Source organism: Bubalus bubalis, chromosome 18 (genome assembly GCF_019923935.1).
Source record: "Bubalus bubalis isolate 160015118507 breed Murrah chromosome 18, NDDB_SH_1, whole genome shotgun sequence".
NCBI classification, from domain to species: domain Eukaryota; kingdom Metazoa; phylum Chordata; class Mammalia; order Artiodactyla; family Bovidae; genus Bubalus; species Bubalus bubalis.
The window spans coordinates 48,313,295-48,338,303 of NC_059174.1; the positions used below are offsets into that span (position 1 = coordinate 48,313,295).

At 45.7% G+C, this 25,009-nt stretch overlaps 1 protein-coding gene, 1 long non-coding RNA gene and 1 other non-coding gene across 9 annotated transcripts in view; 1 reads left to right on the top strand and 2 right to left on the bottom strand.

The window, feature by feature from the left end:
- The window catches only part of FBXO17 (F-box protein 17), a 32,217-nt gene extending 11,360 nt beyond the window's left edge, over positions 1-20,857 (bottom strand). For 2 of the 6 annotated variants that reach the window (XM_045163469.1, XM_045163468.1), the window contains exons 1-2: positions 20,519-20,857; positions 897-991 (exon numbers count right to left, since the gene is read on the bottom strand). In XM_045163469.1, coding sequence (XP_045019404.1) covers positions 897-991; positions 20,519-20,842 — 419 coding nt within the window. In that variant the 5' untranslated portion in view covers positions 20,843-20,857. Of the gene's footprint in view, positions 1-880; positions 992-20,502 lie in introns of all 6 variants that reach the window. The other 4 variants (XM_006068677.4, XM_006068681.4, XM_006068682.4 and 1 more) reach the window with 4 other exon arrangements.
- On the bottom strand, positions 6,339-6,450 carry LOC112580522. Its single transcript, XR_003104916.2, has one exon. It is a non-coding gene; the product is annotated as a U6 spliceosomal RNA (small nuclear RNA).
- Positions 20,059-24,011, top strand: LOC123330471. Of its 2 annotated transcripts, XR_006546453.2 has the most exons (4): positions 20,059-20,196; positions 21,344-21,383; positions 21,485-21,606; positions 21,748-24,011. It is a non-coding gene; the product is annotated as an uncharacterized LOC123330471 (long non-coding RNA). The 2 variants fall into 2 exon arrangements; XR_006546452.2 differs by lacking the exon at positions 20,059-20,196 and having other exon boundaries at positions 20,785-21,383.
- The last annotated feature ends 998 nt before the right edge of the window (positions 24,012-25,009 follow it).

Sequence of the window (25,009 nt, forward strand, 5' to 3'; positions counted from 1 at the left end):
CAAACCCCGAAGCCTGATCATGACCCCAGGAGGGCTACTAGCCACGGCTTCCTGCTCAGGCCGGTGCCCTCGTGTCAGGCTGAGCGCTTTACATATGACCACACCCTCACTGAAGATCTATGAGAAAAACCCAACGAGAGGGAAACCATTCCCCAGGTGTCCCAACTCTCTGGCCTTTGGAATCCATGACCTGTCCTGCAAAATCCATTTCCTCAATCTCTTCGTTGAACATTCTTGTCACCTTCTTGCTCTAACCAGAACCCAGATGTCCTGTGACCCTTCCAAGTGGGTATATCTTGCTCCTTGGTACTGTTTTCAGATCCTTCTCTCCCTCAAACGCCCCAGCTCATCAGGGTTGATCGTTTGTTACCTTGTCAGCATCATCTGGTGACCCAGATGACGACTCATCACTTCTCCATGATTTTAGCTCTAGGCTCATTGCCACTCAGGTCGCTCTTATCAACATTCCGGGTGATTTCCAGATCCAGGTTGATGATCCTCCCATCTACCATCCGGGCCTCTCTTGATCCCTGACCAGCTGTCCTCCTAGCCCCTCTTTCCTGAGGTTGCACCTACGCCTTGTCTCAACGGCCTCTTCAGAGCCTCCGTCTCAGGCTTCTCACTCTCCAGTCATCACCTCCTCTCTTTCCAGCTCTGTCCCTCCAATGCCCTAGACCCTCCACAGTCCTGCCAACCCACTATGATCTCCCATCCTTTGTCCCTACCTCTTTTTCATTGCCCCCCACGCCATCAATTCTCAGTTCTTCTTTATCCAGCTTAAGTTCCTTGGTTAATCATTAAAAACATTTTTTGCATACACCCTGGCCTCCTCTGGCTTCCTCCCACACATGACCTGGTTAAATCCAAGCCCTCCACTTACCTGTGCCTGTACTCACACGATTTGAAGCAGCTGAAGAACAGCACACAACTCCACTGGCCAGCTCCACTTCAAGTTTGTGAACTTGACACTCAAGCGTGCCTGCAGCGCTGTCTGGCAATGAGATTGCATTTCTCTTATCCACTAGCTCTTCCTCTCTATACATAGTTATTTCACACCTTCTCGCCTAACCTCCAACACATCACACTTCCTTCCACCTTTTCACTCTTTTCTTCTTCTTATTTATTTTTGGCCACGTGGTATGGCATGCAGGTTCTTACTTAGTTCCCCCTAATCAGGGATCCAACCAGTTCCCCCTGAAGAGGTGGAAGCACAAAGTCCTGACCTCTGGACCACCATGAAAGCCCCTCCTTTCTTCTTATTTTGCAGGAAAAAAAATCGATAGAAAGTGAATGTCCACAGACCCCCACTGCCCCATAGACCCTCCCTGCCCTCTGCTTTCCCACCATAACTGTGCCTATTCCAGGCCACTGTCTCATAGTTCTCCTCTCTCTCTGCTGCACCTTAGCTTCCCTCTCTGAACTGGGTCATTCTCATCAGCCCACAGAATCATCTCATATGAAAATGAATGAAAATACTCTTGATTCCAGCTCCCTTTCCAGCTATGACCCCATTTCTTTGGTCCTCTTTATAGTAAAACTTCTCCAAAAAGTTGTCACACTCACTGCCTCCATATGGCCTACTGCTATTCTTATTCAAACCTTCTCTAATCAGGCTTTACCCTCCTTAAAATGTTAATCGCTCAGTTGTGTCCGACTCTTTGCGATATCATGGACTGTAGCCTGCCAGGCCCCTCTGTCCATGGAATTCTCCAGGCAAGAATACCGGAGTGGGTAGCCATTCCCTTCTCCAGGGGATCTACCTGACCCAGGGATTGAATCTGGGTCTGCGGCATTGCAGGCAGATCCCCTGAGCCACCAGGGAAGCCCCTCCTTCTCTACCCTGAAATGTCAAGGTCACCCACCAGTGACCTCCCTTGGTGCTGAACCAGTAGTCACTGTTCGCTCAGTCTTCACTTTGCTTGACCTGTTAACAGCACCTGACACAGGAGTCGCTCTCTCTTCACTTCACTCTTCTGAGCCACCACATCCCTCTGGACCCCTTCCGGCTGCCTGGTGGCTCCCAGTCAGTCTCCTTGGCTGTTTCTTCCTCCTTCCTCTGATCTCAGGGTCAGGGATTAGTCTTTGAACCTCCTCTATTCTCCATCAGTACTCACTCCCTTGGGGATCTCATCCACTCTCATCACCTCTCACCTGGACCATTGCTATCTCCCTGCTCCTTTCCCCAACAGCCTGTTTCCCACAAGTGGCCAGGACAGCTGTGAACACCTGAGTTTGGGTCCAGTCCCTGCCTGCTCAGAGCCCTACTGGGCTCCACTCATCAGGGTCAGGGAAAGGTGCTCACTATGGCCCACAAGCCCCACGTGATCAGCACTCGTCATCTCCCTGCCCTCATTTCCCCTTGCTCACTCTGCCCCAGCCATACCAGCCTCCATAACTCAGAGCCTTTGCACAGGCTGTTTTCATCACCTAGATCCAGAGTACTTCTTTGTTCACCTCCACACGTCCTTCAAACCTTAGCTCAACTTCTCCACGAGACTGTCTCTGGCCACCATATTTACAATTTCAGGGCCTCATGACCATCACCTACTTCTCCTTCCCTTTTCCCTACTTTATTCTTTTCTAACACTCCTATCACACCACACACATAAGTACAGGCGGATTCTTTACCATCTGAGCCACCAGGGAAGCCCATATATTGATATAATTTACTTAATTAAGTAAATCTTCTGTACTGTCTGTTCCCCTAGCCACATTGTAATAATCACCATGAGGGCAGAATTGCTGCTGTTTTGCACACTGCACACCAGTGTCCACACCAGTGTGTGACACATAATAAGTGTTCAATAAAGAGATATTAAGTGACTGAATGAACAAACTGTCACATCAGAAACCCACTTCACAGATGAGGAAACTGAGGTATAACAAAACGAAACACCTTTATTTAAAACAAAACAAAACACCTTGGCAAAAGAGCTTAGTGATGAAATGCTGATTCCTGAGTACAGCCAGCCTGGGTTGAGTCCCAGCTAAGCCTCTTGCCTCAAGAGCAAATCTCTTATTCTTTTTGTGCCTCACTTTCTTCTTCTGAAAATGAGGGTGTTAACCATACTTCCTTCATAGGGTTGTTGTGAGAATGAAATGAATTAATATTGGTAAAGCACTCAAGAAATAACCTCCGGTATCTCGTAAATAAAAGTGATATTAATATATTAGACACTAAATTTAATTGCTATTATTATTACATACCATAAAAACATGATGAGCAACCATTTAGCTATGATATTTCCATCTGGTGACATTTATTGGGCCCTTCCTAAACCACTGTGCGGAGCATTTAAGCTGCATCATTGCACTGAATTCCATCATTGTGTTTTAATGGCCAAAACGATCCTCGGAGCTTGCCCTGGGTTAAGAGCCTTCAATGATCTAATGCTTGTTATATCATCTAGTGCCAGTAAGTGCTCGATTCATGTCAGCTGCTACTATTTTGAAATAAATTGATTAACGTCTTGTTAAGAATTAAGCCTTTATCAGGCAAGCGGTCTGTGGACATGGCACAAAGCCTGACTCCGCTTTGCCCCCACAACAGAGAACTGAAGTTGTGGAGCCGGGATTTAGAGACTAGAGTGTATTTTGCCCCCAGGTGGTTATTAGTTGTATTAATAATTAGCTGCAATTTACAAGTGAGTCCACCAGCTTGCCCGGCAGGGACATGAAACTCACCAGAGCCTAGTTCCCTGGGTCAGCTCTCCTTAGGAATGTGCCAATCGCTGCTGGTGAGTGCGGGATTTCTGGACCTGAGAGTGGTCCCCTCACACCACTAGGGCAGCCAGACTTCACTGAGGAGCAAGGACTTTCAAGTGATGTACTGTATGAGCCCCTGGGTATTCAAAATGCTTATCTGTGATACTCTCCTGAGGACCATGAGGTGCCTTGTAGCCACCATGTCCAGCCCAGCTGAATGCCAGCTACTGGCTGGGTCAGAATGGCAGGTCACTCCCTGCTGCCAGGGTGTTTGGATGTGTGTGTGTGTGTATGTGTGTGTTTGGTGGGGAGGATAATTGTATTGGTTGTCACAGTGACTGGGGGATGACGCTGGTATTCAGTTTCCAGGGACCTGTGACGCACAGCAGACATCTTCTCCAAAAGGCTATAACAACGTATCCAATCTGACTTGCTCTTTTCCACCACTTGATCATTCTCCATTCACACCCCTCCACTTCACATGGGCAGGCCTTTGGGACTGCTTCACCTTTTCAGAGCATCACAGAAGTGACGTCGCTAAGGGGTTGTGGAGGTTGTGTTGTCTGGGGATGCATGCCTGGGGAGCTGTGAGTCCAGTGGCGTGCTCCTAAATGTTTAACAACGGACTTTTGGACTTCCCTGGGGGTCCCATGGTTGAGACTTTGCCTTCCAATCCAGGGTGTGCAGTTTCGATCCCCGATTGGGGGATCCATGAAAGACATGGTTTTCAGAGCTTTTGGATTTAGGGATTGTAGCATTTGCTGATTTCTGTGGTGTGACTATACTGTCCATGGCTGATGGCAAGCTACCAACATGATGTCTCTGAACTTTGGAGTTGGAAAGCACTGTCCACAATGCGCTCCCAGGATCTGGTGTGAACCAGTTCCAGCACACCACCGCCTGAGTCACCGTGTGAGTCTGGCTGTCCTGTATATATATATACGCTTGGGGAGCCTCAGCTGTTTGAGTCTTCCCATCCTAGGTGCTGGTGGCTCAGTGGTAAAGAATCCACCTGCCAGTGCAGGAGACCCAGGTTCGATCCCTGGGTGAGGAAGTTCCCCTGGAGGAGGGCATGGCAACCCATTCCAGTTTTCTTGCCTGGAGAATCCCATGGACAGAGGAGCCCGGAGGGGTACTGGGGTCGAAAAAGAGTTGGACACGACTTAGCAACTGAACAACAACGACATCCCAGGTGCTAGACAGGGAAGCTAATGAGCCCTCTGATGACCCAGCCCCAATCACTGCCTGCTGGGACCTGCACAGCAGCCCCTGAGAATTGCTTAGCTGAGCCCAGTCAGTCCCAGAGCCATCAGAATAATAAAGGAACGGGTATTGTTTTAAGTCACCGCATTTTGAGTGGTCTCTTATGCAGCACTTGCTAAATGTAACGATGGTCAGTGGCTTGTATTGCAGGGGACAGGTACTACTCACAGAGGAAGGCCAAGAGAATCCCAGGCAGGATTAAAAGTTCCATTTGGAATGGATAAAGATGTGGTCCATATGTATAATAGAATACTACTCTGTTATAAAAAAGAAGGAAATAATGTCATTTGCAGCAACATAGGTAGGCCCAGAGATGATTATACTAAGTGAAGTAAGAGACAAATGCCATGTAATATCACTTACATGTGGAATCTAAACTATAACCCAAGTGAACTTCTCTATAAAACAGATACAGACTCATAGACAGAGAGAACAGACTTGCAGTTCCCAAGAGGGAGGGGAATGAGGGAAGGAGGGATTGAGAGTTTGGGATTAGCAGATGCAAACTATTGTAAGTAGAATGGATAAACAAGATCCTGAGGTTTCCCTGGTGGTCCATTGACTGTCTCTGTGCTCCCAATGCAGGGGGCCTGAGTTCGATTCCTGGTCAGGGAACTAGATCTCACATGCTGCAACTAAGACTCAGTGCAGCCAAATAAATAATACATAATTTTTTAAAAAATATTTTAAAAAACCCACCAAGGTTCTAACGTGTACCACAGAAAACTATGTTCAATATCCTGGGATAAGCCACAATGGAAAGGAATATGAAAAAAGAAGGTGTATGTATGTATAACTGAACCACTTTGCTGTACAGCAGAAATTAACCCAACATTGTAAATCAACTATATTCTCTTTTTGTTTGCTTTTTTTTTCTTAAATCAACTATATTTTAATAAAATGAGTTTTTAAAAAAGTTCCATCTGGGCAGAGGTACTCATTTGAAAGTTGTTTTTTTTTTTCTTCCTGTTTCTTGATCTAAAGTTGGGTTACATGTGTGTTCATTTGTGAAAATTCAGCAGGCTGTACAGTGTGTTTCTAGAAAAGGTTTACTGGAAACAATAACAATAAAAACAGAGATGGTAGTCCATGGAAAGGAACCGAAAGATATCCAAAAGGCTCTCTGCAAAGTTATTAAACAAAAAATAGGATGAGGACGATGATGATGATTTTAAAAAGTGAAAGTGTTGCTCAGTCATGTCCGACTTTTTTCGACCCCATGAACTGTGTAGCCTGCCAGGCCCTGTCCATGGAATTCTCCAGGCAAGAATACTGGACTGGGTTGCCATTCCCTTCTCTAGGGGATCTTCCCCACCCAGGGATGGAACCTGGGTCTCCCGAGTTGCAGGCAGATTCTTTACCATCTGAGCGACAAGGGAAGCTGCTTCACAAATACATGGGTCATCCTTGCCCAGGGGGCATGCTAGTCTTCTCTGTATCGTTCCAATTTTAGTATATATGTGCTGCCCAAAGTGACCACAAAAGGATTATTTTTAAATTCAAGAACCCTCGAAACTATTAAGAGGTAGCGTCTCTCTTTCCTCGGTGGTTCCTCGAATTGTGTAGGGCCTTTTTAGAGTGACTGGAAAATTTCGCACAAAAATACCCCCATGACTCAGTGGTAAAACCATTGATTGCCATGGTATAATAAACATTGTTTTATGATTATTTTTGATGGTCCTGGGGACTACCTGGGCTCAGTCACATGGTTCTCAGGGGCTCTTGTGCCGTGGTCCTCAGGCAGAGCATGGCACTTAGTCATCTTCTGAAAGTTCGTCACTCCTCCGCTGAGCGCTGGACCAGGGGACTCTGGCTGGGAATCCCCAGGCAGTTCTCCATCTCCACGTGGTCTCTCCTGCTAGCTGCACACTTTTCCCAGAGTAGTTACTCTTGATGAAGATCCAATAATATCATTTCATTTTCACAGCTCATTATTCATTAAACTATCTTCATTTTACATAGCGTTTTTGAAAGTAATTTTATTTATTATTCTTATTTTTGGCTGCGCTGGGTCTTCACTGCTGCTCGGGCTTTTCTCTACTTGCAGAGTGGTCTAGGGCGCAAGGGTTTCAGTAGTTGCGGCTCCCAGGATCTAGAGCACAGGCTCCATAGTTGTGACGCACGGGCTTAGTTGTCTGGAGGCATCTGGAATCTTCTCGGATCAGGAATCGAATCTGTGTCTCCTACATTGGCAGGCAGATTCTTTACCACCACGCCACCTGGGAAGCCCTATAGCGTCATTTTTACTTGGTTAATTTTCTTAACTTTGTTAATTTTATCTTTATTAAATTTAGCAAGTATACTTCCATCGATTTTGAAATTACTTTTATGATTTGATCAACTAATAATATATTGGGATAACTTAGGTGCAACCATTGCTTATTTATCATTTATTAATTTTGGGGGGCTGGGCCATGCGGCATGCAAGATCTTTAGTTCCCCCACTAGGGATCAAACCCTTGCCCCCTGCAGTGAGACTGCAGGGTCTTAACTGCTGAACCATCAGGGAAGTCCCAACCTTTGTATATTTATAAATGTATGATTGTACTTGCTGTGGTATTTATACTTTTTTGTACTTGAAGTGTCATGCCACTAACTTTTGTTTTATGAATTTGGAATACTGAACAAACAGTTGCTCTGAATGGCAATGTTTCAGTATCAGTCTAAAAAAAATACATAGGCATTGTCTTTGTCTCCCTATCTTAGGAGTCACTGTATAATTATTTGAGCGTTTCTGTATGCCTGAATTTTTTCAGAATACAATCATGGGGGTAGAAAAGATTTGACTGTCAAAGATGCAATATTGGTAAATCCTATTAGGACCCTCTGCTGGGGGCAGGGAGCGGCTGAGGGTTTCCAGGACTCTCTCTAGGCTGCTGCTCCCAGCAGGACAGCTGGTGGTCAGGAGCTCCCACTATAGAGGCAGATAATCCAGGTTCAAATCCTGGTTCTGGGCTTCCCTGGTGGCTCAAGGGTAAAGAATCCACCTGCCAAGGCAGGAGACACGGGTTCAGTCCCTGATCAGGGAAGACCTCAGATGCCTTGGAGCAACTAAGTCCATGCTCCACAATAACGAGCCTGTGCTCTGCAACGAGAAGCCACTGCAATGAGAAGCCTGAATGTCGCAACTAGAGAGTAGTCCCTGCTCGTTGCAACTAGAGAAAAACCAGACCAGCAACAAACTCTCAGCACAGCCGGAAAAAAAAAAAAAAACAATCTGGTTCTGCCTTTTCTTGGGCAGGCCATCACTTTGGCATGTTGCTGGCCTCTGAGCCTCAGTTTTCTTGTCTGTAACATGTGCCATATGAATAACTATTCTATCTCAAGGGCTGGATGTGAGCAGTGAAGGAGAAATATCCTTAAGTCATGTCTGGGACTCAAGGAATAAGTAAGACCCCATGTCATACAAGAACTAATAGGATTTCACTCTTTGGATGAAGATTTGGTAATCTGAACCTAGTGAGATGCCCTTTGTGGATCTCCCTTGGGGAGAAGGGAAATGGGAGAGGCGGGTGGGCACATGTTCAACTCATCTCCCTTTCAAAACTCTTGCCAACTACCTAGGGCACCCATGTTGAACTTGAACTCCTGAGGGAGAATGCATGAACAGGGCACCAATCCAAAGCCAGGAATTACCTCCAGTAACACTTCACGGAGATACAGTGAATGCACCAGGATAAGCGAGGGAATCTCAGTGGTGGGATTTGGGGCACATTGCTGCGGTTCTTCCCTGGTAGCTCAGCTGGTAAAGAATCCGCCTGCAATGAGGGAGACCTGGGTTTGACCCCTGGTTTGGGAAGATCCCCTAAAGAAGGGAATGGCTATCCACTCCAGTATTCTGGCCTGGGGAATTCCAGGGACTGTATGGTCCATGGGGTTGCAAATAGTCAGGCACGACTGAGCGACTTTCTGTGGTGTGTGCATGCATGCATATATTCCATTTATATTTGCCCAAGAGTCCTATTTCCCAGAAATTTTTAAAAATTAAAAAAAAATTCACGGATGTCTAATTTACATCCAATAAAATGCAAACATTTCAAGTGTACAGTCTGTGTTCTAACAACTGTATGCGATGGTACAACCATCCTCATAAACAAGAGGTGGCATTTCTGTTACTCTAGAATGTTTACCCTTTCCCACCTCCACCCCAACCACTAATTTGTTTTTTGTCACTACAAGTTTTCTTTTCTAGAGTTTCATATAAATGGAATCATATGGTGTGCCAGTTACCAATTTACTGCCTCACAGCTCCAAGTCGAGAAACTGGCGTTTAGGCATTTAAATCTTCTTCCTTCGCCGGCTGCCATGTTAAAGTTTTCCAGTAGAGGGAGCCAGAGAGGTGTTGCAGGCGGAAACGGTTTTGCTTCTAGCTTCCAGTTCAGTTCAGTTCAGTTCAGTTCAGTCGCTCAGTCGTGTCCGACTCTTTGCGACCCCATGAATCGCAGCACGCCAGGCCTCCCTGTCCATCACCAACTCCCAGAGTTCACTCGAACTCACGCCAGGCCTCCCTGTCCATCACCAACTCCCGGAGTTCACTCAGACTCACGTCCATCGAGTCAGTGATGCCATCCAGCCATCTCATCCTCTGTCGTCCCCTTCTCCTCCTGCCCCCAATCCCTCCCAGCATCACAGTCTTTTCCAGTGAGTCAACTCTTCGCATGAGGTGGCCAAAGTACTGGAGTTTCAGCTTTAGCATCATTCCTTCCAAAGAACACCCAGGACTGATCTCCTTTAGAATGGACTGGTTGGATCTCCCTGCAGTCCAAGGGACTCTCAAGAGTCTTCTCCAACACTATAGTTCAAAAGCATCAATTCTTCGACGCTCAGCTTTCTTCACAGTCCAACTCTCACATCCATACATGACCACTGGAAAAACCATAGCCTTGACTAGACGGACCTTTCTTGGCCAAGTAATGTCTCTGCTTTTTAATATGCTGTCTAGGTTGGTCATAACTTTCCTTCCAAGGAGTAAGAGTCTTTTAATTTCATGGCTGCAGTCACCATCTGCAGTGATTTTGGAGCCTCAAAAAATAAAGTCTGACACTGTTTCCACTGTTTCCCCATCTATTTCCCATGAAGTGATGGGACCAGATGCCATGATCTTAGTTTTCTTCCTGAATGTTGAGCTTTAACCATCTAGCTTCCAGATGGTTCTCCAAAGGCAGGCAGCTTTTCCTGCCACATTCACAAGGGTGTAGGCTTCTCCAGTGCCTGGCAGTGAGGAGCACCCCTCAGCCAGCATCTTGCCCTGGCACCCACTTCAGCTGGTTTATTGGCTGAGTACTTCTGGTGAGATACTTCCTTGTGAACTGTTTTCCCTAGCATCCTTAAAGGACTGACTTCTGGCAACTTCCAGAGGGTGGATTTCCAGCAAGTTCCACAGCCAGAGCACTAAAGGGACTCCTTTGCCCTTTAGTGAGCCATGTCCAAGTGTTCTTCCAAAGCATCAGGGTCTAGGGACTTCCCTGGTGTTCCAGTGGCGTAAGGCTCCATGTTCCCAATACAGGGAGCCAGGGTTCAACCCCTGGCCAGGGAACTAGATCCTGCATGCCACAGCTAAGACCTGGCGTAGCCAAATAAAAATAAATGTTAAAGAAAAACAAAAACCCCCAAAGCGTGAGGGATTCTGGGACTGCCAAGGACAGTCTGGAGCTGACACCTTTCTCAAGCTCTCTATCTTAGATCTTAGGGGTAGAGGCTGTTTTCTGTATTTGCCATTTTATATTCTTTACCATTCTCTTTATTTCTCAGTAGCTATTCCTTCTAACTGTAATCCCCTGCTATGATGAATAAATCTGTATATTAAACATTCTCCCTTCAAATTACTGTGTGGTTTCAGTCTCTGGATTGGACCCTGAGTGATAACCATAGGATGCACCCCTGTATCTTCTTTCCTTCAGCAGAATAGTGTGTGATTCAGTCACATCATTGCTGTATTAATCGCCAGCTCACTCCTGTTTATCACTGAGTAGTACTCCATTGAACAGATAAACCACAATCTGTTTACTCACTCGGCATGATGGACATTTGGATTGTTTCCAGCTTGAGGCTGTTATGAATAAAGCTTCTATGAACATTCACATTCAAGTGGTTGTCTGGACATATGTTTTCATTTCCCATGAGTAAATATGTAGGAGTGGAATTCTTGGATCGCATGTTGTTTACGAGAACACACCCAATCATTTTTTTTCAGCATGACTGTGCACTCCCACCAACATGTATGACAGCGGCACGTCCTAGCACCTTGTATGGTCAATCTTTTCAATTGTAGGTAGAATGGCTTCCGTTTCATTCCTTGGAGAGATTTTCCTCTACCTGACATTCTCCCTTATCAATTTTAACACTTTACTCTTGAACAGTGGTGCCGGTGTTGTCTCTATTTTATTTTTTGGCCACACTGTGCTACTTGCAGGATCTTAGTTTCCCAACCTGGGATTGAACCCGAGCCCTCAGCAGTGAAAGCGCCCAGTCCTAATCACTGGACTGTCAGGGAGGGAAGTCCTGCCAGTGTTGTTCCTAACCTACAACAAATGGTTGCAGAAATATCATCAAGAAACAGGATTGAGATGTCTCTGGTGGTCAAGTGGCTAAGACCCTGAGCTGCCAATGCAGGGGGCCCAGGTTCAATTCCTGGTCAGGGACCTAGAGCCCATAAGCCCCAACTAAGAGTTCACTTGCTGCCGCAACTGGGACCCAGTGAAGGCAAATAAGGGCTTTCCAGGTGGTGTTAGTGGTAAAGAGCCCACCTGCCAATGTAGAGAGGCAGGTTTGATCCCCGGGTTGGGAAGATCCCCTGGGAAAGGGCATGGCAACTCACTCCAGTATTCTTGCCTGGAGAATCCCAAGGATAAAGGAACCTGGCGGGCAGCAGTCCATAGGTTTGCCAAGAGTTGGACACAACTGAAGCGACTTAGCATGCATGCATACAGCCAAATAAATAAAAAATTAAAAACAAATGAAATATATAAGCAACAAGGGTATACTGTACAGCACAGGGAATTATAGTCAAACAAACAAACAGAAAACCCCCCAAAAAACAAGATTGAAAATTTCTCGCTCTTTAGAATTATTTGCATGTACAAAGATTTGGCATGCCTTCTCCTTCAAGAAGGAAGACTGAGCTAGAGATAATCAGGGCCTGCCTGGCCTGTAGAGTCTTTAGGTAGATTTTTTTTTTTTTTTTTTTTAAGGCACCTCTTCTGGGTGAAGGCAAGCCTGGGGTAGCATGACCTGGTGACTGGAGCAAGGCATGGATTTGAGTCCCCACTCATACCACCGCCCCTGGCTGGCCTCACAATTACAACAGCTGGTCCTGTGCTGCGTGCGTGCTAAGTCACGTCCAAAACACTTCGTGACCCTATGGACTGTAAGCCGCCAGGTTCCTCCATCCATGGGATTCTCCAGGCAAGGATACAGTGTGGGCTGCCGTGCTCTCCTCCAGGGGATCTTCCCGACCCAGGTATGGGACCCAGGTCTCTTATGTCTCCTGCACTGGCAGGCAGGTTCTTTACCACTAACACCACCTGGGGTTCTGTCTCTAAGTGAGGTGGACTGAGTGCAAGCCAACAGGGAGTGGTGGTGCCTCTGTCAGTCCGGAGAGAAGAGCCCAGCGTGGAGGCACTCACTCTGGCTGACTTACTGCCCAGTAGGAAGGTGGGCCTAGTTTGGCCACATCTTCCAGTTTGTCAAGAGACTGGAAATCCCTGTGTTTATGTGAAATCACCCGATTTTTAAATGTTAGCAGTGCATTTAAAGGAAAAAAAATTATTATAGCACAGTGTAGGTCAGAAGAGACAGATCTTCAAACCCAGGAACTGATTGGGGATGATCTTTGTGGTTTCTGTATTATTCCCATTGATTGTCACAACATGAGGAAACTGAGGCCCAGAGAGGTGAAATGATGTACACAGCAGTCAGAAGTGGAGTGGCATGGACTTCCCTGGTGACCCAGAAGTTAAGAATTCACCTTGCAATGCAGGGTACATGAGTTCAATCCCTAGTCGGGGAACTAAGATCTCACATGCCTGAGAGCAACTAAGCCTGTGGGCCACAACTAGAGATCCCACATGTGGCAACTAAGACCTGATGTGGCTAAATAAACAAATATTAAAAAAAAAAAAAGATTTCTTGGATATAATACCAAAAGTATGATTTATAAAAGAAAAAATGGGTTAATTAAACATTACCAAAATTTTAAACCTTTGTACTTCAAAAGACATTATTAAGAAAATGAAAGACAAGCTATAGATTGGCAGAAAATATTTGTATATCACACACTTGATAAAAGACTTAAATCTAGATTATATAAAGAACACTTAAAATTCAATAATATGACATATCAATTTAAAAATTGACAAAAGATTTGAATAGACATTTCACCAAAGAAGAAATACAAAGGACTAATAAGCAAATGCGGGCTTCCCAGCTGGCACTAGTCGTTAAGAACCCACCTGCTAATGCAAGAGACACGGGTTTGATCCCTGGGTCGGGAAAATCCCCTGGAGGAGGCCATGGCAACCCACTCTAGTACTCTTGTCTGGAGAATCTTGTGGACAGAGGAGCCTGGCTGGCTACAGTCCATAGGATCACAAAGAGTCAGCATAACTGAAGTGACTTAGCACAGCAATAAGCATGTGAAAAGATGCTCAACATCATTAGTCATGAAGGAAATGCAAATTAAAATCACAGTGAGATGCCACTTCATGCTCTCTAGAATGGCTGCTGTCCAAAAGATTGGTGAGGACAGGGAGAACCCGGGACCCTTATACACCGCTGATGGGAATGTAAAATGGTAAAGCCTCTTTGGAAAACAGTTTCTATAAAAGTTGAACATTTAAAAAAAGAGAAGTGAAATATAAATTTACCATGAAATCCAACAATTCTTTTTTTTTTAAATTATGTATTTATTTATTTTGGCTTCAAGGAATATGGGATCCTAGTTCCTCAACCAGGGATCAAACTTGTGCCCCCCGCATTGGAAGCCTGGAGTCTTAACCACTGGAAGTTTGAAACACAGCAATTCTACCACTAGGCTATCTACCCAAGAGAAATGAAAAGGTATGTCACACAAAGACTGACTTGACTGCCAAAGTGCACAGCAGCATTATATATTGGAAAACAACCCAGGTGTCTATCAACTGGTGAATGGTAAGCAATATGTGGTCTATCCATACAGTGGAATACTGTTCAACACTAAAAGGAATGAGGACTCCCCTGGTGGTGCAGTGTTTAAGAATCTGCCTGCAAAAAAAAAAAAGAAGAAGAAGAAGAAGAACCCGCCTGCAGGGGACACGGGTTTGATCCCTAATCAGGGAAGATTCCACAAGCTGTGGGTCAACTACTGAGACCTCCTGCTGCAACCACTGAACCCCAGCACCCTAGAGCCCCTGCTTAATGGCAACTAGAGAAAGACCATGCACAGCAAGGAAGACCCAGTGCAGCCAAAAGTCAAAACAAAACAAAACAATAAAGGAGTAATGGTACAGGATACAGTGAGAATGAACCCTAAGACAGCACGCTAAGTGAAAGTGCTGGATACAAAAGGCTACATACTGTATGATGGATCTATATGAAATGTCCAGAAGAGACCGATCTAAATATAGGGAAAGATGAGGAGTTGCTGTGACTGGGTGTGGGAACAAGGAGTGACCGCAACTAGGCACAATGGCTATTTTGGAGGTGATAGAAATGCTCTAAAACTGTACTGCTGGCTGCTAAACTCGGAAAACTCACTAAATCACTGAATCGTACACTCAACAGGGCTGAATTTTATGGTATGTAAATTACTTCAATCAAGCTGTCAAAAAAAAAAAAAAAACCCAAATCCTGCACACTTTACAGTTACAGCGTGTGAGACTTAAATAGGGTAATAGAACAGGCGATAGATGTAATCAGCCTTGATGGCGTGAAAGCAAATGCATTACCGACAAGATGGGAAAGGAAAGGTGGGGGAGGGGAAGCCAAGACACTCCTCTCACTCACTTAGTATCACGGGAATCAAAAGTTGCCAGGATAAAAAAAATACAAGTGAAGCATAAAATGTAAAGTCTCAAAGGTAAATAAGAAATGATCTTAAAAAAAGTACAAGTGTTAAAAACTAGTGGAGTGAATACACATTGAGCTAAATACCATCTTTCATAGCTGACAGTAATAGACGATTTTGAATTCCTCTATTTCTCTGTCATTTTCACCGTCATCACCTTCTCAGTTATCCAACTGCCTTCTGAACCACAGCATGGGTGAGATGAGAGACAGTTACTTTGGATTTTGGTATATTCTAGTTTAAAAATCATGGATATCATGTGTATTAAAGAAAATGCTTTTATTAAAAAAAAAAACCAACCAACCAATAATACAACGTTACCATAATTTACAATCAGTGAGAACTCCCATACACACCTGATGAGAGTAAAAATTGGTGCAACCACTTTGGAAACTAGTTGGGGATTTTTTTTTTAACTGAAGTTAGAAAAGTGCCTTTCCAACAAGCTGGCAATTTGACCCTAAAGCCAGGAAACATATACTAGAATATTCACGACAGCATTGCCCCTCATAGCTCCAACCTGGAAATGATCCAGGTACCCACATAGGGTGTATAAATGAAATAAGGTAGTCATAGAATGGAAGACTAAGTAGCAATAACAATAAGTAAACACAACAGCACAAATGGACCTCAAAAGCATAATTTGGGGTGAAATTTACCAGAGACACAAGTCATCCAGAGTGTGAGTCCCAGGACAACCAGACAGTCGGGGTGGCCTGGGGCAGTCCTGATTTACACCTAGTGTCCCAGGGTAATTAGGGTAAATATCAGTGACCCCTATCGCTTCCAAAATTGCCTGGTTTGAAAATTGGATGATAAATTATATTCTCACACCAGTGATTTTTAGAAAGTTTACAAACAGGCTAAACTAATAAATCCTATTTATGAACGTACATACAGGTACTAAAATCATATATATATATACACATATATATATTATATATCAGTTCAGTCACTCAATTGTGTCTGACTCTTTGTGACCCCATGGACTGCAGCACACCAGGCTTCTCTGTCCATCACCATCACTGGCGCTTGCCCAAAATAATGTCCATTGCATCGGTGATGCCACCCAATCATCTCATCCTCTGTCGTCCCCTTCTCCTCCCGCCTGTATATACATATATATATAAAACAAGCAGAAACTTCCCTGGTGATCTAGTGGCTAAGACTTCATGCTCCTAATGCAGAGGAAAGTGTTAGTCGCTCAGTCGTGTCCGACTCTCTGCGACCCCCATGGACAGACAAGAATACTGGAATGGGTAGCCATTCCCTTCTCCAGGGCATCTTCCTGACCCAGAGATCGAACCCAGATCTCCTGCATAGCACGTATATTCTTTACCATCTGAGCCACCAAGGGGGCTTGGGTTCAGCTCCTGCTTGGGGAACTAGATCCCACATGCCACAACAAAGATTGAAGATCCTGTGTGCCACAACTAAGACCCAGTGCAGCCAAATAAACAAATACTAAATATTAAAACACACACACACACACACAACAACACAAAACAAAATAACCAAGCCGGGAAACGAGCATTATAAAAGTCAGGATGCTGGTTCCCCCTGTGGGGAAGGAGAAGGCTTCTAACCAGAGAAACATCTAGGGGGCTGGCAATGTTCTCCTTATTGGCCTGGGTGCTCGTTATATACTTTGTTATATATTTCATGTACTTTTCTGTATGAGTGTTATATTTTACAATTTAAAAAATTATTAATGCTATCAATGAACACCATGATTATTTAAGTCAAAGAAGGGAACAGTCGAATTGCATCTTAGTACAGATTAACAGTTCACATTTGTCGATGCTTTCTTGGTGTGAGGCACCCTGGGAAATTCTTTACGTGCATCATCTCATTCCCTGGAGGCAGCACTGACATTTCTGGGGCATCACAGGGCCAGCCAGGGACACTGGTTTTGGGAATTGCTGGCGACAGCCTGCAGAGGAGGTGGCACTGCGGAGAGGTGAAACTTTGTCAGCTGCATATTCAGCCAGCCCCAGGTTAGCCTCAGCCCAAACTCAAACTTTTTCATGAACTTGGGCAAATGGGTTTCCCTCTCTCAGTGTAGATTTCTCCTCTGGAAAATGGGATGTGAATGTCCACATGTCCTCTCCAGGCCTCCCTGGTGGCTCAGTCAGTAAAGAATCTACCTGCAATGCAGGAGACCTGGGTTTGATCCCTAGGTTGGGAAGATCCCCTGGAGGAAGAAATGGCAAGTCACTCCTGTATTCTTGCCTGGGAAATCCCATGGACAGAGGAGCCTGGTGGGTTAGAGTCCATGGGGTCGAAAAGTTGGATATGACTGAGTGACTAAACCACCACCACACTCCACAATCCCTAAATCCGAAAGCTCCGAAAACCAAGGCTTTCATAGACCCACTTGGTGGCAGACCTGCCTGGAACTGATGGAAGATTTTAATTTATGATATGAACATGCATTTCACTGAAGAATTATCTGTGTGTTTGATCACTCCCCAGTCCTGCTAGGGATTTTTTTTGGAAAAAGTTTTAAGTAATTATTTATTTTTGGCTGCCCTATGGCTTTGTTGCTGCACGCAGGATTCTCTGCGGAGAGCAGGGGCTGCTCTCTGGTTTCCGTGGGCGGGCTTTTTATTGTGGGAGTTTCTCTTGTCCTGGAAGAGCCCCACGCCTTGTCTTGTCTAGGCGTGGGGCTCCGGTAGTTGTGGCTTGTGGGCTCTGGAGTGTGGGTTCAGTAGCTGTGATGCACAGGCTTAGTTGCCCCTTCGCATGTGGAATCCTCCCGGACCAGGATCTAACCTGTGTCTCTTGCATTAGCAAGCAGATTCCCAACCACTGGACCATCAGGGAAGTCTACTCCAATAAGGATCATATGTAATACACAGGATGGTTCTTTGTGCCTCATATTCAGTTCCCCAAATGCACCGAATAGCAAAAGTTTGGGCTAACACGCTGTGGACTTGTAGGAACTCTCACTTCCCACGGTGAGGGGGAAATAAAACAAGATCAAGGCTGGTCTTCAACAAGTGTTAGCTGCCGTTGTGAGTGGTATGACAATGATTAGCGGTCAAGGCCAGCTATGGGACTGGACTCTGGGGCTGCACCTCCTTATGTCAGAATCATGCAGCCACTGAAACCACGCCTGGAGGAATGTAGGTTCAGGGGATTCGTGCCTAGGAAGGAACAAAACACAGCAGGACAGAAAACTGCACCAATGGCAAGATCAGAGCCACCTGGTGAATTTAAAAAAAGGCAAAAGATGGACGGTCCTAGTGGTTCAGTGGTTTAGAATCTGCCTTCCAGTGCAGGGGACGCAGGTTCATCCCTGGTCTGAAAACTAAGATCCCATGTGCTTCAGGGGCAGCTAAGCCTGTGCGCTACGATTATTGAGCCCCAAGAGCAGTTATGATGTTATGGATAATTATTCACAGGTGAGCTGACCATGGTTGTTAAGAAAAACCCTTCACAAAATACTAACAGCTACTGTTAACTGAACACTAAATCCTCCAGGCACGCACGTGGAAAGTGCTTTCCAAGATCTCACAGAAGTCTCACCAACAACCCCATGAGGCCGGTGCTATTTTCAGCTGGGGAAACTGAGGCTTGGAGGAGGGAAGCAATCAACCTGGGGTCACCAAACAAGCAAGGGGCAGATTGGGGTGGAGGACTCCAGGGTCGTGCCACTATGCATGTATTCATCTCTGAGTTTCTAAACTTTTATCTTTCTTTATTTTTTATATTTGTTTATTTTTCTGTCTCAATGCATTTTATTTATTTGTTTTTATTGGAGTATAGATGCTTTACAATGCTGTGTTAGTTTCTGCTGGTAAATCGTCTTTATCGTCCCTAGATTTCACCATAAAAATGTCACCATACAGAAAAGCTGAAAATATAGTTAAAATGGATATCTCTGTTCCATATTTTGCCATATTTGCTTTCTCTCTCTCTTTTGATGAACTATTAAATACCTGAATATGCATCTCCTAAGAAAGAATAAGAACCCTTTATAGGTCTATTATCTCTCAACCCACTAAGAGAAATTCAATCTACTATCTAATACTCAGTCTATGAACACTTTTTCTCATTGTTCCAAGGTCTTCTGGAATTGTACTGTTTGGAAGACCAAACAAAGATGGGACTCACACACTGCTGGGGATGCTTATTTCTCTCCAATCTCTTTTAATCTAAAAGACTGCCCCTGGGAATTACCTAGCAGTCCAGTGGTTAGGACTCCAAAATCTCACTGCCAAGGGCCGGGTTTTTTGGACACCTGGTCTAGGAGCTAGTATCGCCAAAACAAAACAAAAACAAAAAACACTGCCCCGGCCTTTTCCATTTTTGTTAAACGGATTATATTACTTTTATCATAGGGAAAAAATAAGGCAGTCTCATTTATATTTGATTTGTGAACCATATGTATATCTTGATTGAAAAATTAGCATTTAAATAAATATGAAAACTTTATTAAAAGGAGAGTCAACAGATTCTATATATGTATATAGAATATACAAATATATATGGATATGCTTAAAGAAAAAGAAACAAAAGTTTACAAAAAATTATTAGCTAAAAGGAATGTTGTGATTATACAGGGAGGAGAGAAACCCTGGAGATGATAAGCTTCTGTCCCCATCTATTTTTAGCAAAAGACTGCAGATATTGTGTAAAAGTTGATAAACTAACAAATAACAATGGAAGAATTTGCTTTAAAGATTTGGAAGGAACTACCAGAGGGATCACAAGTTACTTCTGCCATCTCCGAAAAGTAATTTAATTACAAAATTTAAAAACTAGCTGCAGAGGAGACTGCGCTTGTTTAAAGGATTGATACTGCATGCAAACCTTTGTCGTATGTACTTGTGTTACTGGGACACTAAAAAAAAAATGTTATTGTCTATTTTAAAAGTAGATTGGTAATACTATAGTCTTTCAAAATAGCGGTAAACAGCTGCAGTCTAAAGTTGAAAGATCAAGACATGGAACATTAACAAATATGACCGGTCACTGCAAAAGTTAACTTAGAACAAAGTTTAAATTGGGTACAGCGGCAGCAGCTAAAAACAAACTGTGCCCAAGTTGCTAAGGCAAGAAACAGCGCTCTAAGATCTTCCAATTCGTAGATTCTCCTGCCAGCCAGAGGACACAAAAAACAGAATTGGTAAAAAGTGGTCAGGCCTTTTACCAGCTGCTGTTGAACACGTGTTGGTCGAGTACGTGGGGGGTGGGGGTGGGGGTGGGGGTGGTGTTTAATAGTGGCCTCCTCAGACCAGCCGGCGGGCGGAGAGGCGAGGGCTTTAGAGGACCGGTTTTATAGCCAAGCCCTTTTCCTACGATCTGGGGCTTTCAAACGTGCGTTCGTGTAACTCTGGACTTAAAGGGGCAGAAGCGGGGGAAGGCGTGATGGGGCGCAGGACTCCAGGGACACGCCACTCCGGGCCGGGCCTGGGACGGAAATCCTCCCCGGGGCGCCCCAGCTGCGAGTGTGGACGGACACCGGTCCCGACCTCGGTCCCTACCTGTCCCGGCGCTCACCTGGCGGCCTGCTCGGAGGTGGCGGCGGACTACGATCCCCTTCCCCACCCTGCTCTGAGAGGCAGTCCGGGGGGGTGCTCCTTGGGATCGGCCCCGCCCAGGGAGTCCTCTAGGAGGGTGGGGGGGGTGGTGGCGGCGGCTGAAGTCTGGAGCCGGGGGCTGGAGACTGTGAAGTCCAGCGGGCAGGCGGGCGGCTGCGCGGAGCCGGAGCGGGGGAGGGGCGGGGTCTGGGAGGCCGCAGGCGGCGGGGGAGGGCTCAGCTGCCGCGAGGCTGGCGGGGTGGAGACCCAATCCCTGCGCTCCCGGATTTGGGGGCCTGCTCATCGCTCCTTTGGAAAGTCTATACTTTCTCCACGTGGTTACCTGCTGCCCTCGCGATCTAAGACTGGGGTGGGTCGGTGAAGGCGGGGTGGCGAGGTGCGGGGAGGACATTCACCGCAGGCATCTCCAATGGGAGAGTTCTGCCTCCCCCCGCGGAGCCTCCTGCGATGGGAATTGTCCCGTCTGCCCCGACTCCCCAAATTCCCCTCTTTGCTTCTTATTCCAGCTGATCTTGAATGGCTTGAAGCAGGCTCCGGCTAGAGATTGAGGTCTAGCGGTGGCAGTGAAAGCGCTGAATCCTAACCACTAGACCACCAGGGACAGTGACAAGGCCTTGGCCCATCAACTGTATAGAAATGAGTTTCCACATAGAGACGGAAAGTATTTTTTGGAAGAAAAAGGGATAGACACACGGGAGGGCCAGATGGGGGCATTTCTTCCGGGTTTCCTTTGGCCAATCATCTTGCTTTGCCTGGTTCTGAGTCTGTATTTGGTTTATTTCAGGGTCCTCCCGTCTGCAGGGGCTTGCCTGGTGGCTCAGACGGTAAAGAATCTGCCTGCAATGCCAGAGACCTGGGTTCGGTCCCTGACTGGGGAAGATCCCCTGGAGGAGAATATGGCAACCCACTGCAGTATTCTTGGCAGGAGAAGTCCATGGACAAAGGAGCCTGGCCGCCTACGGTCCATGGGACCACAAAGAGTCAGACAGGATTGAGCAACTAACACTCCCATCTGTGCCTCAGCTTCTCTTAGCCAAGAGGCCTACGGTAGGTTGACATCACTTACCATGAGGTGACGCCCCCCTGCCTTTAGACCTCCAAGGAGCCTTTCTGCGCATGTGTAGTTGAGAATGTCTCCTTGACTTCAAGAATGAGGAACATGGGGTCTTTTATTTCTTATCTGGGCAGGGCCCAGCGCTTCTCTGGCTTCTCATCTTGGAGGACCTGCCCACAGGGGACAAACTCTGGCTGTTCAGACTGGGTCCATCTATCTCCTGCCTCACAGCCACCTGCCTCCAGCTGCCTCCAGCATTCACGTCTCTTTCACCATCTGTTTACTCCTAGTAAATGGCTGAGCTGTGACTCCAACCCTGGGCTTGGTGGAAAACACTTGGACTGAAGCTTCTGTCTGCAGGAATTCTCTGGAATTTATGTTGTGTCCCCAGGGTAGTGTCTCAGAAGCCCAGGCCTGTTCTTAAGTTGAACATCTCTGCCACACAAACTCCTGGGGCGACAACCTGGGTGATGCTACATTCGAAATCTGCCCCTCCCCTAAATTGCAGACAAGAGAATTAATCCGAGGTTCACAGTAAGGATGGGACCAAGACCCATGTCTCTCTTGACCTCTGCCGTTGCCCTTCACGGTGATTTTTTTTTTTTTTTTCCTGATTGCCCTAGATGGTGTGCACTCAAGGACTGACCTTACACATCTTAGAGGCAGCCTTCTGAACTGCAGGCCTCCCATGCATGCGTGCTAAGTTGCTTCAGTTGTGTCCGCCTCTTTGCAATACCATGGACTGTAGCCCACCAGGCTCCTCTATCCATAGGATTCTCCAAGCAGGAATACCGCAGTGCGTTGCCATGCCCTCCTCCAGGGGATCTTTCTGACCCAGGAATTGAACTTGGGTCTCTTACGTCTGCTGCATTGGCAGGCGGGTTCTTTACCACTAGCGCCACCTGGGAGGCTACTAGGAAATCACCAGCAATCCCAGTTACCCCAGTGCTCAGTCATCACAGGCACTATGGAACTGATAGAATGTGTCTCTGTACTTAGTACAGTGTAGGTGCTTCTGTCTCGGGGCAGAAAGAATTCAATGAGAGGCAGAGAGACAGGTAAGGAAAGAGTTTATTAGTATAGGAGGCTTGAATTCACCCTGAGAATTTAGTGGGCTGCAGTTTTATAATCAAAGAAAAAGTGGGGAGGGGGGGAAAACCACCTTTTTCCTCATTCTTAAGTAGATGTCAAGCTTCCATCATCAGCTCCTCCTTCATGTCAGGTGGAGTTTTCATGTCCCTACCTGGTCCAGCCAGCCCTGTTCTGGCATAATGGAAATGAGCAAAGAGGCGGTAACATATGCTAAGAATAGTAAATCATCTCAGGTTTCAGTATAATGTCACCCTTTCCTTATATTTTTATTTTTGGTGTGCCCAGAGGAGCATTTCCTAGGTATTATTAACTTACTGAGCTCACTGGACAGGATATGGGTCTCGTTTCACCATCATTTTTACCGTCTGGGGGCATGTCTCAGGCTTCTGTTCCATGGTTTTTGTTGCTAAGCAAGTCTGCTTGGCTTTGTGCTTAAGCAAACCTGCTTTCTTCTTCTTCTTCTTCTTCTTCTTTTTTTTTTTAATATTTTTTGGCCCCACTGGGTCTTAGTTTTGGCATGTGAGATCTTAGTTCCCCGATCAGGGATGGAACCTGTGCCCGCTTCATGGGGTTCCCTGTGTAGTCCTATGCAATCCGATGGGCCTCCCGACCACCAGGGAAGTCTCAAACCTGCTTTCTCGAATGATCATTGACTTACAGGGGTCTTCCATACTTTTTTTCTCTACTTACAATCCCCCAGTGGGATGAGGGCTCCCCTGGTGACTCAGATGGTGAAGAATCTGCCTGCAATGCCGGAGACCTGGGTTGGAAAGATCCCCTGGAGGAGGGCATGGCAATCCACTCCAGTGTTCTTGCCTGGAGAATCCCCATGGACAAAGGAGCCTGGTGGGCTACAGTTCATGAGGTCACAAAGAGTCAGACATGACTGAGAGTCTAAGCACACACGTGCACAGAGTGGGATGAAGTATTTAATCACCTACTTTGCCCTTATTCTGTCTCTACCAACTAGGCTAAATGCTTTATATGTAGTTCTCTGCAGCTGCCTCCTCTCCTGAGAAACTGAGGCCCAGAGATGGGTAGGCTTCGCATAAGGTGTGAGTCACTTGCTTGGGGGTCACACAAAAAGGGGTTTAAGCCTCCTCTCCCAGGTCCCCTCCACTGGAAGCCTGGGAAAGGCACCACAGCGCTGCCATGAGGACGGTGTGAGATCGGCGTCTGTAGCGGCCATGAAATTAAAAGACACTTGCTCCTTGAAGAAGTAGCTATGACAAATCTAGAGAACATATTAAAAAGCAGACATCACTTTGCCAACAAAGATCCATATAGTCAAAACTATGGTTTTTTTAGTAGTCATGTACAGATGTGAGATTTGGACCATAAAGAAGGCTGAGTGCCAAAGAATTGATGCTTTTGAACTGTGGTGCTGGAGAAGACTCTTGAGAGTCACTTGGACTGCAAGGAGATCCAACCAGTCCATCCTAAAGGAAATCAACCAAGAATATTCATTGGAAGGACTGATGCTGAAGCTAAAGCTCCAATATTTGGCCACCTGAAGTGAAGAGCCGACTCACTGGAAAAGACCCTGATGCTGGGAAAGATTGAAGGTGGGAGGAGAAAGGGATGGCAGAGGATGAGATGGTTGGATGGCATCACCAACTCAAAGGACATGAGTTTGAGCAAACTCAGGGAAGCCTGGCATGCTGCAGTCCGTGGGGTCGCAAAGAGTCAGACTCAACTTAGCGACTGAACACCACCACCACCACCCAGTAAACGCTACCTCTCATTATTTGTACCATCCACCTTTCAAAGCATTTTCTGATACAGGTTGTAAAATTGTTGTATTATTATTAAGGTTTTCAGTATAGATCCACACACAGTCCTTTATCTGAAAGATCTAGGACTAGATAGTATGGATTCCGGATTTTTTTTTTTTTTTTTTAAAGAAGTCAGTGGGTTGGAAAGATCCCCTGGAGAAGGGAAAGGCTACCCACTCCAGTATTCTGGCCTGGAGAATTCCATGGACTGTATAGTCCATGGGGTCACAAAGAGTTGGACACGACTGAGTGACTTTCACTTTCCGAATGTATGTAAGGCATATACAGCATTCTGCAGCATTCCCAGAAGGGTCAGGGCAGCCGTCCATGATCACATGATAATTCTACTTCAAAGCACGTATAGAAAGAAGTACACTCTTAGTGGAATAGTTATAAATATGTGATGTCGGTTCTGTCAGATCTTATTGCTTGAAGACTTTGGGGCCTAATTTATGAAGAAAGTTTGCGGGTAAGAGACTGTAGCAATGCTTTTTAGGTTTTTGTTTTTTTTTTTAATTGATACTATTAT